Source organism: Trichomycterus rosablanca, chromosome 4 (assembly GCF_030014385.1).
Source record: "Trichomycterus rosablanca isolate fTriRos1 chromosome 4, fTriRos1.hap1, whole genome shotgun sequence".
NCBI classification, from domain to species: domain Eukaryota; kingdom Metazoa; phylum Chordata; class Actinopteri; order Siluriformes; family Trichomycteridae; genus Trichomycterus; species Trichomycterus rosablanca.
This window is the reverse complement of record NC_085991.1, coordinates 8,958,264-8,975,960: the sequence shown is the minus strand read 5'-3', so window position 1 is coordinate 8,975,960 and position 17,697 is coordinate 8,958,264. Positions and strand designations below refer to the sequence as shown.

Here is a 17,697-nt window from a genome sequence, read left to right as displayed (position 1 = left end):
GAATTGCATTAACTACATTTTGCTTTCAGAAGCAGCAAATAGGAACAACTAAAAAAACAAAAGTTGGGACAGTATGGGAAATACAAATAAAAAGTACAGTGGAAACGTGTATTGTGGCCAGATTAATTAGCATTCCGGGTCTCTTTTTGGAAAAAATGCCGCACCATCCAGACTGTTATCAGCAACAAATCCAAAAGCCAGGGTCTGTCATGGTATGGCGCTGTGTCAGTGCCCTTGGCAAAGGTCATTTACACTTCTGTGATGGCAGCATTAATGCAGAAAAGTACATTGAGATCTTAGAGCAACATGTGCTGCCTTCAAGACGTCATCTTGTCCAGGGACGTCCATGCATTTTTTCAACAAGACAATGCAAAACCACATGCCGCACATTACAAAGGCATGGCTGTGGAAGAAGTGGGTACGGGTCCTGACCTGTCCTCAATAGAGAATGTGTGGAGAATTTTGAAACGGAAATTGTGACAACGATGACCCCGTACTGAAATGAAGCTGAGTATTTTCCATGCTGTCCCAACTTTTTCTGATTTGGGGTTGTAATAAAAATAAACCTTTGAAGCTGAGTTGATCTTTCAGTGAATGGTAAATGGCTCTTTACTACAGTGAGTAAATGACTGTGCCACTGAGAGTAGCTTTTAAGAAACTTTCCCATGCACTTCTGCTTTTCCCTCAGCCGGTCTGCTGCCAACTGTTACTCTCAGTTTGAATCTGAAACCTCTTTGAAACCTTTTTTATAAAAACACGCATGTGTCTGAGATTTATCTTCTGATCTATGGTAATAACTGACAACTAAATCATTAAATGAATCATCCACATTCTGTTTGAATATTGTCACTGATTCCTAATACTCCTGTATGTACTTTGTACTTGATACTCCCACAAACACACATCTAAGACAGACACAGACGAGATAACACCAGTCTCGAAAATCAGACTCTGAGAGATTCTGAAAGGAGATAAAGCTAAAGATAAAGTATGAAGACAAATAGGCTTAAATACACTAAAATTAGTAGTAGTAAGTTGTAACAGTGCTTGTCAGCGGAAGTGGTAAAACCTGTAGCTGTACCTGAAGTTCTAGAAGGAAGTGAGAAATGGTCACACTTCTAACATGCACATACAGCATATGTTAATGCAAAAATACCCACAACTGACACTGAAACAGCGTTGATACGTTGTTGTTAAATTACAACCCTAAATCAGAAAAAGTTGGGACAGTATGGAAAATGCAAATAAAATAAAAATGCAGTGTTCCTTACATTTACTTTGACTTTTATTTGATTGCAGACAGTTTGAACCAGAGATGTTCACAAGTCACAAAATACGAGTCCGAGTCAAGTCACGAGTCTTTAGGCTAGAGTCCGAGTCAAGTCACGAGTCTTTAGGCTAGAGTCCCAGTCAAGTCACGAGTCAATATAATCTACACAAAACACATATTGGAAATGTAGCATAGAAATAAACAAATAATCTGTAAATTCACATAAAAAAAACAACAACAGATTAGCGACTGTATTTTGCCGTTTTACTTAGTGCCTTTACTAAAAGCTTAAACTGATACGTTTTGTTTTCACTGCAAAACAAAACCGCGCAATAAATCATACACGGCGGCCAAAATCCAAAACACAGCAAAAAATCCATAACCGCTGCTTACCTTAGCTTATGTTCTTCCAGATGCTATTACATTTATAACCGTGTGTCCCATTAGGAATATAATCCGTTATTTTGACAATGTGCTTATAATTAAAAACCTCAGAACTTTTCCCGGTTGTGAAGTAAAACACGAACTCGTTAGAAAGCCAATCAAGCGTTTCATTGACACATCAACTGTGTGACGCTGCAAACAAAATAAATACAAATAACAGCATTTCTTACTAAAAATTCAAATCAGAAGGTCTGATTGGTTTAGAAAGCGGTTCTTCCAACCATTAGTGCCAATTCTGTTGGAGAATTTCATTCACACAAGATGTTCCAGTGAAGTGCACTACGTAGGGTATTCCACCATTTTAAGTGAGATTCCAAAGGTAGGGAGTGACGCTTCATCGCTACGCCGGAAGCTGGCTGGAACATTTACCCATTGCGTGCGTTGCGGGTTAAAACGGCCGGAGCGTTATTGGAGAGCAGAAAATGACACCATCAGAATATAATATATAATTAACTGTCACAGGTAACTAATGTTAACACATGCTGCTGACTTTTGTTGTCTACAAGTCATTTTTTGCGAGTCACAAGTCAAGTCCCGAATCATTTGAAACGAGTCCGAGTCGAGTCTGAAGTCGCTGTGTGTGCGACTTACGTGCGACTCGGACTCGAGTCCCCATCTCTGGTTTGAACCCAAGATATTTTATGTTTTGTCTGCTCAACTTCATTTCATTGGTTAATTTACCTCCATTCCTGCATTTCAGGCCTGCAACACATTCCAAAAAAAGGGGCAATTTAGGGCAAGTAATGAGGTGAAAAAACTACATAATGATGTGATTCCAAACAGGTGATTGTAATCATGGTTTGGTACAAAAGCAGCATCCAGGAAGTCTTTGGAGTCTTTGATGAGTAAAGATGATCAGATTATCTCCAGTTTGTCAACAAATGTGTGAGAAAATGATTGAAATGTTTAAAAACAATGTACCTCAAAAAAAAAAATTAAAGGGATTTGCATATTTCTCCCTCTACATTGCATAATATCATTCAACGATTCAAGGAATTTCAGTGCGTAAAGGCCAAGGGTGCAAGATTAAGCTGAACGCCCGTGATCTTCCATCCCTCAGACGGCACTGCATCAAGAACCGCCACTCAACAATAGCTGATATAACGTTTGTCAAGCACTACAATACGGAGTTACATGCACAAATACCACTTAAAACTTTACTGCGCAAAAAAGAAGCCTTATGTTAACCATGTCCAGAAGTGGCTATAACTTCTCGGGGCTCAGAGGCATCTAGGATGAACCATCACACGGTGGAAACATGTATTGTGGTCAGATGATGATGATGTTTTAGATTCCTTTGTGATTTCTCCGCCACTCGAACCACCCCAGTTTGGCAAGTATAGTCTCAGTTTGGCAAGGATAGTCTCAGTTTGGCAAGGATAGTCTCAGTTTTGCATGTGCCCCCTCCAACCCACATGCAAGTTGCTGGCCACTATGTTTCCACATGCTGTGTACTAGAAAGTAAATCTGAGTGGCAGAGAACCCATCTAACTTTCTGTCCCTCAGATACTGCCAGTTGTGTCTGTTGGACACCTGGTCAGGTCGGTAGCACTGCTGAGATTTGAACTAAAGAGCTCAAACACTTATATTAGACTGTAGTGCCACACAAATGCCCACCTGATCAATTGTATTAGCATTTTTTAAATACACTGAGTCAAAAGAGGGACAGACACACACAGTCATGGACAATTTAGTATCTCTAATTCACCTCACTTGCATGTTTTTGGTGTGTGGGAGGAAGACACAGGGAGAACATGCAAACTCCAGACAGAAAGGACCCAGTCCACCGAACCTGGGGATCAAACCCAGGACCTTCTTGCTGTGAGGCAACAGTGCTACCCACTGAGCCACCGTTCATGTAACATTTTTTAAATATTTTTATACAACAGTTAGTTCCGACCTTACAATCTGATTGGTTGAGAAGCGTTCTAACCGTACTGATATTCGTGATAACAGCACGGCCTTTTCACACCACAACTGTATTACTCCGCTGACGCGTTGCCAGTAACGACAAGCTTCATGCACACAAACGCACACGCAGGCGACACAGACCTTATTCCCGATCGCGTATTAAATCCGTTATCTGATATACAATCTAGCGCACTGTGTAGGGAACATAAATCAATTGTCTAACATATTGTCTAGTGCACTATGTAGTGAACATGAATGCGTTATCTGATATACAATCTAGTGCACTGTGTAGGGAACATTAATGTGTTTGTAACGCAAACAGTTAGCCTCATAGCCCAGTTAGCAGCTCCTAAAAGTTCTGTTATCACCCATATCCTTTGGTGTGTGTGAGAGGTTTTTTATTTCTTTTTTTTCCCTTCGGAGGTTCTTGCCTTCTTTTTCTTGTTCTTCTTACCTCCCTGAAATGAGTTTTTGCAACTTGGAATGTCTGCTTTGTAGTGTTAAACTTTATATTCGTTGTGGAACTACTTTTTGGCGGAAGGTATTGTCAATATTAAAGCATATTTATTATGAAATTCAGGGCTTCTTTGATTTATTTTCTTTCTTTATTTTGTAAAAACTGTTGTATAAAAGCAATAGAACACTTGAGGTTGTGTGTTATCGTGAATAACATCACGGCTGTGATGATCTACGGCACTCGCCTTCGGCTCGTGCCTGCGACCGAATCACAGCCGTGATGTTATTCGCGATAACACACTCCCTCTCGTGTTCTATTGCTTAAGTATATACTAATACTAAAGTTGGAACAGCGACAGTGTTAAGACTGAATACTGACATGGTTGATTGTCATATACAAACCATAAACAAAAAGCTTAGTCATTTAGAAGCAGGGATGGTTTGAGGTTTACTACTTTTGCGAAAAACTGTATGAACGAATAGACGTACAGTTTAAGGACAATGTTTCACAATACACAAGTGCAAAAATGTACAAACCATATTTCAGGAGGTTGCATAGTGGGCCATTTATATGGATACACCTAAATAAAATGGGAATGGTTGGTGATATTAACTTCCTGTTTGTGGCACATTAGTATATGGGAGGGGGAAAACTTTTCAAGATGGGTGGTGACCATGGCGGCCATTTTGAAGTCGGCCATTTTGGATCCAACTTTAGTTTTTTCAATGGGAAGAGGGTCATGTGACACATCAAACTTATTGAGAATTTCACAAGAAAAACAATGGTGTGCTTGGTTTTAACGTAACTTTATTCTTTCATGAGTTATTTACAAGCTTCTGACCACTTATAAAATGTGTTCAAAGTGCTGCCCATTGTGTTGGATTGTCAATGCAACCCTCTTCTCCCACTCTTCACACACTGATAGCAACACTGCAGAAGAAATGCTAGCACAGGCTTCCAGTATCCATAGTTTCAGGTGCTGCACATCTCGTATCTTCACAGCATAGACAATTGCCTTCAGATGACCCCAAAGATAAAAGTCTAAGGGGGTCAGATCGGGAGACCTTGGGGGCCATTCAACTGGCCCACGACGACCAATCCACTTTCCAGGAAACTGTTCATCTAGGAATGCTCGGACCTGACACCCATAATGTGGTGGTGCACCATCTTGCTGGAAAAACTCAGGGAACGTGCCAGCTTCAGTGCATAAAGAGGGAAACACATCATCATGTAGCAATTTCAAATATCCAGTGGCCTTGAGGTTTCCATTGATGAAGAATGGCCCCACTATCTTTGTACCCCATATACCACACCATACCATCAATTTTTGTGTTCCAACAGTCTTGGAGGGATCTATCCAATGTGGGTTAGTGTCAGACCAATAGCGGTGGTTTTGTTTGTTAACTTCACCATTCACATAAAAGTTTGCCTCATCACTGAACAAAATGTTCTGTGTAAACTGAGGGTCCTGTTCCAATTTTTGTTTTGCCCATTCTGCAAATTCAGTGCGCCGATCTGGGTCATCCTCGTTGAGATGCTGCAGCAGCTGGAGTTTGTAAGGGTGCCATTTGTGAGTAGCTAATATCCGCCGAAGGGATGTTCGACTGATGCCACTCTCCAGTGACATGCGGCGAGTGCTACGCTGTGGGCTCTTGCTGAATGAAGCTAGGACAGCCACTGATGTTTCTTCATTAGTGACAGTTTTCATGCGTCCACATTTTGGCAAATCCAACACTGAACCAGTTTCACGAAACTTGGCAAGCAGTTTGCTAACTGTAGCATGGGAGATGGGTGGTCTCGTAGGGTGTCTTGCATTGAAATCTGCTGCAATGACCCGGGTACTGCGTTCACCAGACATCAACACAATTTCTATCCGCTCCTCACGTGTTAACCTCTGCGACATGTCAATGGCTGTAAACAAAGAGAAGCTTGTAAATAACTCATGAAAGAATAAAGTTACGTTCAAACCAAGCACACCATTGTTTTTCTTGTGAAATTCTCAATAAGTTTGATGTGTCACATGACCCTCTTCCCAGTGAAAAAACTAAAGTTGGATCAAAAATGGCCGACTTCAAAATGGCCGCCATGGTCACCACCCATCTTGAAAAGTTTTCCCCCTCCCATATACTAATGTGCCACAAACAGGAAGTTAATATCACCAACCATTCCCATTTTATTTAGGTGTATCCATATAAATGGCCCACCCTGTATATATATATATAAATATATATACTGTATATATATATTTACACAGATCAGGCTTAATGAGGCATAACATTAGGACCACCTTCCTAATATTGTGTTGGTCTCCCTTTTGCTGCCAAAACAGCCCTGACCCTTCGAGGCATAGACTCCCCTAGACCCCTCTTAAGGTGTGCTGTGGTATCTGGCACCAAGATGTCAGCAGCAGATCCTTTAACTCCTGTAAGTTGTGAGGTGGGGCCTCCATGGATCGGACTTGTTTGACCAGCACATCCCACAGATGCTTGAATGGATTGAGATCTGGGGCATTTGGAGGCCAAGTTAACACCTCAAACTCGTTGTTGTGCTCCTCAAATCATTCCTGAAGCATTTCTGCTTTGTGGCAGGGCGCATTATCCTGCTGAAAGAGGCCACAGCCATCCTGGAATACCGCTTCCATGAAAGCATCAGTGAGCCTTGGCTGCCCATGACCCTGTCGCCGGTTTACCACTGTTCCTTCCTTGGACCACTTTTGATAGATACTGTATGGATAGAAGATTTCCAGCAACTTATTGTGAGAAGCTTGTGGAAGGCTACCCGGAACATTTGACCCATGTTAAACAGTTTAAGGGGAACGCGACCAAATACTAATCATACGTACGTATACGTATTTATAAACCTCTGTAAACTTATGACTTCAATTCTAGGTAACTCTACCAGTATCAATGCAATCAAGTCACCACAAAACATCCAACAATGGGACCAGTCAACGCTTAATTTGTTACAAACGTATCACATCTCATTTCAGATTTTAGCTGATTTAAATTCACATAACACAGTTTTTAAGCAATGTTAACCTAAATTGGCCCCTTAACCTAAAGCTTTGTTTTCATTTCACAGCAACGGATGTGTGCACATCACACTTCAAGATGGAGTTCCTGGTTTCTATGTCATTTTATCTGACCACAAAGGCACCTAGTACTACTACACCCCCAGCCAACCCTCTCATCTGGCTCACTGATTGCCAAAACAAAAACCTGCTGCAAAGTGTTACAGTGCTTACCTGCTTATATCAAGGTCGACTAGGTTTTTTTTTTAAGGCAAAGCAGAGGCAATGGTGAGAAAGAGTGCTGTTTTAGAAGGGGGGTGAATATAGTTAAACTTAGGACAACAGGTGAATGACTGTTGCATTGGTTTTTGTTTGGTTTATTGCTAGTATAGTATAACTATGTGAGTCTTCTCAATACAGTAATGTATAACAAATTTGGAAATCAGATCAATGGAAAAATTAACAGGTTAAAATACTATAAAAGTACAACCCTAAATCAGAAAAAGTTGGGACAGTATGGAAAATGCAAATGCCTCGAATTTCATTGCAGACAGGATGAACCTGAGATATGTGTTGTCTGCTCAACTTCATTTCATTTATTAATAAACTTCCATTTCAGGCCTGCAACACATTACAAAAAAGTTGGGACAGTAAAGCATTTACCACTTTGTAATGTTACCATTCCTTTTTACCAGAGATGTTTACAAGTCATAAAATACGAGTCCGAGTCAAGTCACGAGTCTTTTGGCTAGAGTCCGAGTCAATATAATATACACAAAACATATATTGGAAATGTAGCGTAGAAATTAACAAATAATATCTAAGTTCACATAAAAAAAACAACAACAACAGATTAGCGACTGTATTTTGTTGTATTATTTAGTGCCTTTACTTTCCTAGGTACCGGTTAAAAGCTTAAACTGATACGTTTTGTTTTCGTTACAAAACAAAAGCGTGCAATGAATCAGGCACAGCCGCCCAAATCCCAAACACAGCAAAAAATCCATAATACTGCTTACCTTAGCTTATGTTCTTTATAATACATTTATAACCGTGCGTCCCATTAGGAATATAATCCGTTATTTTGTAAATGTGTTTATAATTAAAAACCTCCAAACTTTTCCCGGTTGTGAAGTAAAACACGAACTCGTTAGAAAGCCAATCAAGCGTTTCATTGACACATCATCTGTGTGACACTGCAGACTAAATAAATGCAAATAACAATTACAAGCATTAGCACCAATTCTGTAGGAGCGTTCCATTCACACCAGATGTTCCAGTGAAGTGCACTACGTAGGGTATTCCACCATTTTAAGTAAGATTCCAAAGGTAGGGAGCGACGCTTCATCACTACGCCGGAAGCTGGCTGGAACATTTACCCATTGCGTGCGTTGCGGGTTAAAACGATCAGAATATAATATATAATTAACTGTCACAGGTAACTAATGTTAACACATGCTGACGCTAGGGACTCTTGTTGTGCACGAGTCATTTTTTGCGAGTCGCGAGTCGAGTCCCGAGTCATTTGACACGAGTCTGAAGTCGCTGTGTGTGTGACTTAAGTGCAATTCGTCCCATCTCTGCTTTTTACCACATTTAAAAGACGTTTTGGCACAGACGATACCAAGCGATTTAGTGTTTCGGGTTTAATTTTGTCCCATTCTTCTTGCAAACACGTCTTAAGATGTGCAACAGTACGGGGTCACCGTTGTCGCATTTTTCGTTTAAAAATTCTCCACACATTCTCTTTTGGGGACGGGTCAGGACTGCAGGCAGGCCAGTCCAGTACCCGTACCCTATTCCTCCGCAGTCGTGCCTTTGTAATGTGTGCATGGAAGTCCCTGGAAAAGACGACGTCTTGAAGACAGCACATGTTGCTCTAAGATCTCGATGTACTTTTCTGCATTAATGCTGCATCACAGAAGTGTAAATGACCTTTGCCAAGGGCACTGGCACAACCCCATACCATGACAGACCCTGGCTTTTGGACTTGTTGCTGATAACAGTCTGGATGGTCCTTTTTTTTTTTTTTGCAAACATATCATAAAGTAACAAGAAATTGCTCATAAATCCATACAGTGACAATACTAGCATTAGCAAATAACCAATAATTGACAGCTTGACCATTCAGTTTTATGTTTTTTAAAAGATTATTACACATTCACCACAAAAACTGTAGATGAATCATTTTGTTGAACTCTATTAAAATACTTTTACGAAATAATACGTAATATTTGTACGAAAATTCAACTTTTCCTGATTCATTTTTAAAAATGTTTATTAGACAGGTCGCTGCTTTAATAGCCCACAGTGCCATCTAGCGATAATATGTATGTATGCAGAAAATATTCCTTTTAACCTTTTTTTTTTAAGTTTACGTTTAGATTCTAACATTTCACTGTTAATATAGCTAATTATACATGATTGTTCATGTGAGTCACACAGCTTTGGTAAGGGATGATCAATTTCCTACAAATTCCTTGGTTTTAAAATGCACAGAACCATTGGAAATGTATTTGACCTTTCCTGATTATCATTCTTTTTTGCATATTTATCTTAACATAACATAACATAACATAACATAACATAACTTCAAACTTCAAAATTTCAATACAGACAAGTAGAACATAAGGAAACAATCACAGCTTTTTAATAGGAATTGTATGTAAATATAACCATCTATTTAACCATCTTCCACTGAAAACACTGGAACAACACGTGTGATTTACAATCCCAAATCAGAAAAAGTTGGGACAGTATGTTTTTCTCCCCCTTTAGCGCGTCCAATTGCCCAATTTGCATCACGCCTCCTCTCTTCCTCCGCCGATCCCTGCCCCTACCGAGGAGATCGAAGTTAACCCACATCCCCTCCGACACGTCAGCAGCAAGCCGCATGCATCTTGCCACCCACACATTGACGAGTGTTGTGCCACCTAGCGTTGCGTGCGGAGAGACACACCCTAAGAGCACTCCTACCTCATCTCCGTGTAGGCGCCTCTAATCAGCCAGCAGAGGTCGTAACTGCACCATTCTGACAGAGAGAGACCCACTTCCGACCTTAGTCCCGCCCATATGAACCGTTGTTCATTTGGCCGATCAGCCTCGGCCGGTAAGGCAGAGCTGGATTCGATACAGCGTACTTGAGATCCAGCTCCGGTTTCAGCGTGTGTTTTTACTGCTGTGCCGATTGCAGACATTTTGAACCTGAGATATTTCATGTTTTATCTGCTCAACTTCATTTCATTTCTGTTTATCAGACGTCACTGCAACAAGAACCGCCACTCAACAATAGCTGATATAACCACATGGGTGAGGATGGACCATCACACAGTGGAAACGTGTATTGTGGTCAGATGAATCAGCATTCGGATACTTTTTAAATCCACTATCAATACTGCAGACACGCATTCGTATTGTAGATGTCTATCAAAAATGCGTCCTTATTTTGTGACTAAAGCTCGAGCTGTGCAGCTGCTTCTGGAACAAATGTGCAGAACAGGGATGCAAGGATGCAGATACTGTCTTTAAAAGGTTACAACTTGTATATTGTTATTTAATTGTTTATGTTGTGAAGGGTATTGTGTGTTATTTGTAAGTCTACACTAATTACAGGGTGGCTTTGTGGCTTGGTGGGTAGCACATAATGAAAAGAGTTTTCTGTGTTTACTGTGAGGAAATAGCTAACCATATATACCCTACTTTTTAAAAAATTTAAAGAATATGAAAATATAACTGCTTTTGCAATTAACAGGAATCTACTACATATAGCCAAACATTTACAACATCCAGAAATGTCGCCAACTTTACAAACTGAGATCCCAGACTATTAAGCAGTGGTATATAAAAGAATAAAAAGAACAAGATCAAGAATAAAAGACAGCAATTGGTATTGTAAGTTTCCAAATTATTGTAGATCATTGTTTAAAGGAAGATGGTGTATCAGAATGGCCCCTTGTCCAACTTTATTGGAACATGTTGCAGGTAATTTTAATACTGGAAATAAAGTGCATAGAATTATAATAATATAATTCCTAATATTCTTGCCAAACCAAGATTTTTTAATGAAAATTTTCTGTGGGGTGCTACAGGCTTTCTGTATTTATTTACATTTTCTTGGGTTTGTACGATATACAGTATCATTGTTATGGGCCGTTATGGAATCGACTCTTTGAATCGACACTATTAGGTGTAAAAATCCTGAACAAACATCCGAGTCGATTCAGTGAATCAACCAGTCATTTGCTACGAAGCTGCACTGATTCGATCAGATCTGTATAGGCGGAGTCAATGATTCACTGACTCACTTGTCTGAGGTAAAACTGCCGCGCGCGCAGAGCTTCTCCAGTTTGTGAAGTTCGGTTCTTGCTGACAGGATTTTTCGACGGTTTAAACATGTAAGTGACAATACATTTCTTTATTATTAAAATGTAAAATATATTACTTTCTGTGTGTACCTGTCAACATATCTAAACCTTGATTTAATTACGCTTGTTTTTTCTTATTTTATGTCGAATGTTTTTTAGTTACAGCCCTCTGTGTGGGAATTTGACACCAATAAGTGTCCAAATAATATGACATGGGGTAAAATTTAGATCATTACAAATGTAATGTTAATTGTGACCACGGATAATTAAAAATAGAATTATTTTATCGCCATGACTGGGAAAAAGATGGAACGAGATCAGTAGTTCTCTTTTATTATTTCTCTTTAAGAAAAATAAAATACTGTATTTGTGCTTATCTTTTATTTATCTAAATAATGAAATTTTAAAACACATTAAATCCCACATTAAATAAATAAATGAATAATACAAATAAAGAAAGTATCCTCACATGAATAAATTTGGCTGGTAAATTCCAAACCTGGCAACCCTGTAGTGACGTCAACCAGGCGAGGTGAATAGCGCCAGTGCAGTCTGCTGTTTAAAGTGAATATCGATTCATCTTAAATGAATAACCGATTAACCAATTCGAATCCTAGCACGTGTGCACCGATTTTAAACTGTCTTGTGGTGCATCGTTACATCCCTATAAAGTAGTAATATGAAGAAACGCTATTATTTAAATCATTGACTTGAAATTGAGGACAAGATAATTCAATCAAATGAATTGTTGATATAAATGACACGTACACAGCATTGTACCATGTGGGAACAAGTTTACAATCTATAGTCACATCTTAATGTCATTTGAAATGAATAGAAAACAATTTATTAATGTGGGAGGACAGGATTATTAGAAATGTAATAGTACAGTAGCACCTTGAAACTCAACGTCAGTTGGTTCTGGGAGTGGTGTTGAGTTTAAGGTATTTCTTCCCATAAGGATGTATGGAAAACCTGTTAATGTGTTTCATAATCCTGTGGAACTGCATATATTTTCGGCTAATGTAAAATAATGGGGTTGTTTTCGACACCTATACACTGAAAATACCACAAGTATTATATAAAAACACTGACATACAATTAAAAAAGTTAAAAATCTATCAAATATACAATAAAACCTGCTCTTTACCTTTACTTCTTTATTGTTTTCTTATGCTTCTTAATTAGTGGAGAGAACAAATAAGCAGTGTTCATATGCCGTTCTTTTAATACATTGGGTTAAAAAATTTTTTTTTAATGATAAGCGTTTCAGACTCTTTCGGGAAAAGCTGATTCTTACCATTTCTCAGAACCTCGAGCTATAACACAAGTTTAAAAGTGAAACAGGAGAAAAATCCAGATAAACACAGATACATGTGGACGCTTTTAGAGTGAATTTTACGGTTAATCCACACAAATGCGGATTTGTGTCATGTTCGCATGATGTTTTACCCCACCGCTCAAATCGAGCGCTGAACAAAGCAGCAGTCGCACACAGGTTGAGTTCAGGGGACGTTGAGTTACAAGGTACCACTGTAATTTGTTAAAATTAGATAATTGATCAGGACTTACCAGGACTTGGAAACATGATCATTAGATCATCTACGTGATTTAGAATCTTGTGGGAAAGAGATCAGTTACTTGTGCTTATGACAAACATGCACCAAAGTAAGATCATTCATATAAGCCAAATTTGAGATCTGTACAGTCTTTGTTTTCTTATTAGATTGGTATGCAAACATCAGAACAGCAGGAAACCCAAAGATCATGGCAGTAAAAGTTCATTTGATCTAATACTACATTGACAACTAGTTTATATTTAGTAAACGTAAAGCAGTGTGTTAATATTATCAACATATGTTTCCAATATTTCACAGGCATATAATAAATATTTGTCATGCCACCCATTATAGCTTATCTCAAGGGCATATTTCTTGGTAAATCCAAATAAGTTTACAATAATTATTTATAAAGAGGTCGTAAGCTGTCGGCGTGTTATAGGAGGGGCTGCTATTAACACAATTTTAATGTGAATCTGTCATGTATGGTTAAGTTCCTGGGTGTGCCATCAAAAGCATTGTTTTTCTTAATTATAGGATCAGTAGGTGTTGTGTGTTTCCTTATTCCTTATCCAGTTCAGTGCTTTGGCACACCGTTACAGGATATAGTTGAACTTGATGTGAAATAAAATACCTTTAGACTGAATTGATCAAATATGTTATGGCTTAAAATAGCCCAGAGTATAACACAGGAAGCATGACGCAAGTTGGTCGTACTGTCCCACCTGTGGTGAATCAGTATTGTATAGTTCCTGCCTGTTAATCATTCACCCAGCTGTGCCTAGAAATCACTGCTTACTCAAGACCGTTTATCATAGACTGGCACGGACAGCCCCGCAGGCAGGAGGTAAAGCAGACATTTATTTGACCTGAGGGTTATAAATGTATCCAACTTTGTTTCTAAGTAGGTGTGGTGTGGTGTGGAGCATATGATTGATTGGATGTAATGGGAAAGTGTATAACTCAACATATAGCTGTTTTAGTAGTTTAGTAGTTTTGTTATCCAACCCCAGTTCCCAAAAAGTTGGGACAATAGGTGAATTGCAATTTGTAAATTGTCTTGTGCAGGTATTTCATTAACAAAGGTTTTTAAAGTTGGACCTTGTCAACTATGATTTTTGTAAGCAGACTTCTCTGGACTCAAACTTATCTAAGATGGAACGACACAGCATGGACTGTGGTTTAATGATTCCACCTTTAAACTGTTACTAGAAATTAGGGATGCATCGATACCATTTTTTCCCAATCGAGTACAAGTACAAGTACATGTATTTTTGTACTTGCCGATACCGATACCTATTTAGAATACCGTTTTTTTTTAAACAAAAACACACGTGAGAAGTGATGAGAAGTTTAATGATACCACGTCCAGAAATGCACGTCAACAAGTAGCGAGTGATCAAAGTGTTTGTGCGCTGACGTGATGAAATCAAGGAGGAAAAATAAATGAATCTGAGTGGATTTGGTAACACGAACAGCATGGATTGTTCTGTAGTGAGTTGGAGGTTAATAAATATTTTTGCAATGTTGGTGTTTTGTTGTTATGTTTTGTAGAGAACGATCAGGTCAGAAATACTGTAAAACGTGTGTGTGTGCTGATGTATTCTGATAGAAACTATATTATCCCCCTGTCCCACCTGTTTTCACACCGTATCCTGCGTTCTCATTGGCTGTTCGACATGTCACTCACTGCCAGTCGCACATCTCAGATCAGATATCTGACATGCTAGACGAGCGCTCGGCGAGCCGGTCGGATCGAGTTACTGATTAGTTCACACGTAGCGATCGAGAGCCGAGTTTCGATCGCCGAGCGAACGCCGAGTCGCTCCCGAGCCGGCAAATCTAGCGCCGACCAGCCGCCGAGCGAAAATCAGGGCAAAAATCGTGTAGTGTGAACCAGGCATAACGCAGCAACGTGCACTAGGCACACGGTATCGGATGTTTAGTATCGGAGCCTCGTTTGCGAGTACGAGTACGAGTTAATGAGCGCGGTATCGGGCAAATACCCGATACCAGTATCGGTACTCATGCATCTCTACTAGAAATACTACACAATAGACATAATAGAGAATAATAAGTCTTTTAATAAGACTTCCTAGCAATTTCTGTTCCTATTCATCCAAAAACTGTTGGAACTTATGGACCTTGCTATGTCCATAAGGGCATTGTCATGCAAAAACTGGAAAAAGGCCTTCCCCAAACTGTTAAAATGTTGAGAGCATACAACATATGCTGCAGCATTTCAATTGTCCATTACTGATGTTATCAGGTTCAGTACAAAAAGGTCCTAAGAATATTAATTCTTATTCAGCTAACTTTACAGATGCCATTTTGATAGACCTCTGCAACTGTGTATTTTATTACTAAAAAGCATTTTTTCCACTGCTAAACAAAGTGAACTTTTAGCATACAGTACACCGACACCCAGCCAATGAGGGTCTACAGTGGGTCGTGGCCACCGACACCCAGCCAGTGAGGGTCTACTTATTCTACAGTGTCTTGATAATAACCTGGCCTAAGCTTCCAAAAACAGAGCACAGTTGTAAACCCTCTGTAGATAAACATTGCAATCAGTCCAGCTAAACAATTATTTACCTCTACTGCAAAATTGTATGCAATATATACAGGGTGTGTTCAAAAACCTAGTGAGCCGCCTTGCTGTTTTACTGCCTACACAGAGAGGATTTTAATAAGTCATCTACTTATAAGGCAGGTTTATTTGAATGCACTACTAGGGCTGTCGCGCTAACCGCAATTTTGAAATATCGCGGTATAGACCAGCCAACGGCATCACCGCGATGTTCACGTTTTTTCTTTCTTTCTTTCTTCTCTTTTTTTTTGTTTTTTTTGTTGCAGGGTCCATCTTGTTTTACGCTTACATTCGGGCGTAATAAATGTTAAATAAATTCATAATGAAAATGAGCTAAGAGCGACATTTTCCTGCCAACTGTTTCAGGCTTTGTTTTAAAATGTAAACAATCGCAACATGAATTACAGGCAAGTTTATTAATGATTAAATTGAGTTCACACTCAATAAAATACTTGTAATTTAGACTATATTTAAACAGCCTTGGTGTACTAAAACACTTAATGACGGTTAATATGGCATTGCAGCCTGCAAATATTCTCTTGCTGGCTTGCTGGAATGATTTAAATGAATTTTTTCGTTGAATAAAAATGTATTGAAACGAATAATAACTTAAAATGTCGTATATATTGTTATGTTAATTATACCTACTAAATAGATGGTTAATAGTGGCGCGATAACCAGGCTAGATTTGCTTTGCTCTGTAAAGTTGCATGCAGGTACAGTACACGTGTATTAGTGCAACATCGGTAATGTCGGGAACATCACTACCCCACTCAGATCCTCTCTAAACCACATCAGGTGAACATGTTGGTTCTTCTAGCGCGCATGATAATGCAGGTTTAAACTCTTACAGACTTTATTCTTTATTCTATTTTTTTTACCATATTTTGATTAGATGTGCATTTAAAATATTTAGCCTATTTAGCCTATTTAGCCTTTTTTTTTTCGTTTCACAGTGTATATCTAGCCTAGGCTAGAAGCTTAATTTAAACCTTTTTTTAATAGAGAAAAGACGCGCATCCCTGCTCTGTTCTGTATTTAACATTAAAAACGCATTTCATTGGTCTTAAAGCCGTCTCATCTTTGTCATTATAAAGCAATAATATACCGAATCGTGGCCTAACGATAAAGCTTGTTTATATAGCTCTAAAATACAGATCAATTAAGTAATTTTCAAAAAAAAAAAAAAAAACCGTGAAATTAAGACAGGCTGAATATCGCAAGGGGAAATTCTTTCACCGCGACAGCCCTATGCACTACCAAGACAGCGATTCCATCAGTTTTCACTTACTATTGCCATTCAAACCAATGGGATGGGGTGGCACAAAGCACTAGCATGTCAACTAACATCTCCATTCGTGTACCGAAAATGGTTAAGTTCGCTGGCATGCAAATTAATTAGCAAACAAATCACACTTGTGCAAGTTTATACAAATTAAAAATCAATGATACTTCATTTACGTTTGAAAAAACCATATTTTTTATTTTTCTGTGAGAAAAGTTGTGCCGCTCTGAATGCTGGGATTGCCTTCACCTTTAAGGCAGCATCGGACGTTCCCTCGTTATTCTGTCAAACTAGCGTTCGGATTTAAGGTGCCTTAATAGACATCATTTTAAGGCATGTAGGAATTCGAACAGCCTACTTCTCGGGAGCGCGTGTAGGATGGCGTAAAATGCTGTCTATGTAGAGAGCTCTCTAGGTTTTCAGACACACCCATATTGTATGTATATTCTGTTGTATATTCTTGTGTTTTTATATTTTTCAGGGGACTGTCAGGACAGTGAAAACAAAGTGTTTTGACTTAAAAGAGTGACAGTCTGGAAGACATGGACGCCAAAGAAGAAATCACTGATGTGGACAGTGAGGATATACAGCATTCTGGTAGGCATGGTCATTGTTCACCAAATAAATTGCATCCTTAATTTCCAAAATACAGTACAATGGATGTCAGTGAACACAAGCATTGTTTACAGCATTGTTACCAGGAAAGCCTGGATTTCTTTAAGCTGGATTTCTTTCTTTACATTTTTGGCATTTAGGGAATGCTCTTATCCAGAGTGACTAGGGCTGGGCGATATATCGAGATTTTAC

General features: G+C 39.0%; 1 protein-coding gene across 1 annotated transcript in view; it reads left to right on the top strand.

Moving 5' to 3' along the window:
• The first annotated feature begins 11,427 nt into the window (after nt 1–11,427).
• Nucleotides 11,428–17,697, top strand: part of LOC134311377 (innate immunity activator protein-like) — a 32,113-nt gene continuing 25,843 nt past the window's right edge. The window contains exons 1-2 of the mRNA XM_062993030.1: nt 11,428–11,486; nt 17,372–17,487. Of these exons, the coding sequence (XP_062849100.1) occupies nt 17,433–17,487 (55 nt within the window). The 5' untranslated portion in view covers nt 11,428–11,486; nt 17,372–17,432. The remainder of the gene's footprint in view (nt 11,487–17,371; nt 17,488–17,697) is intronic.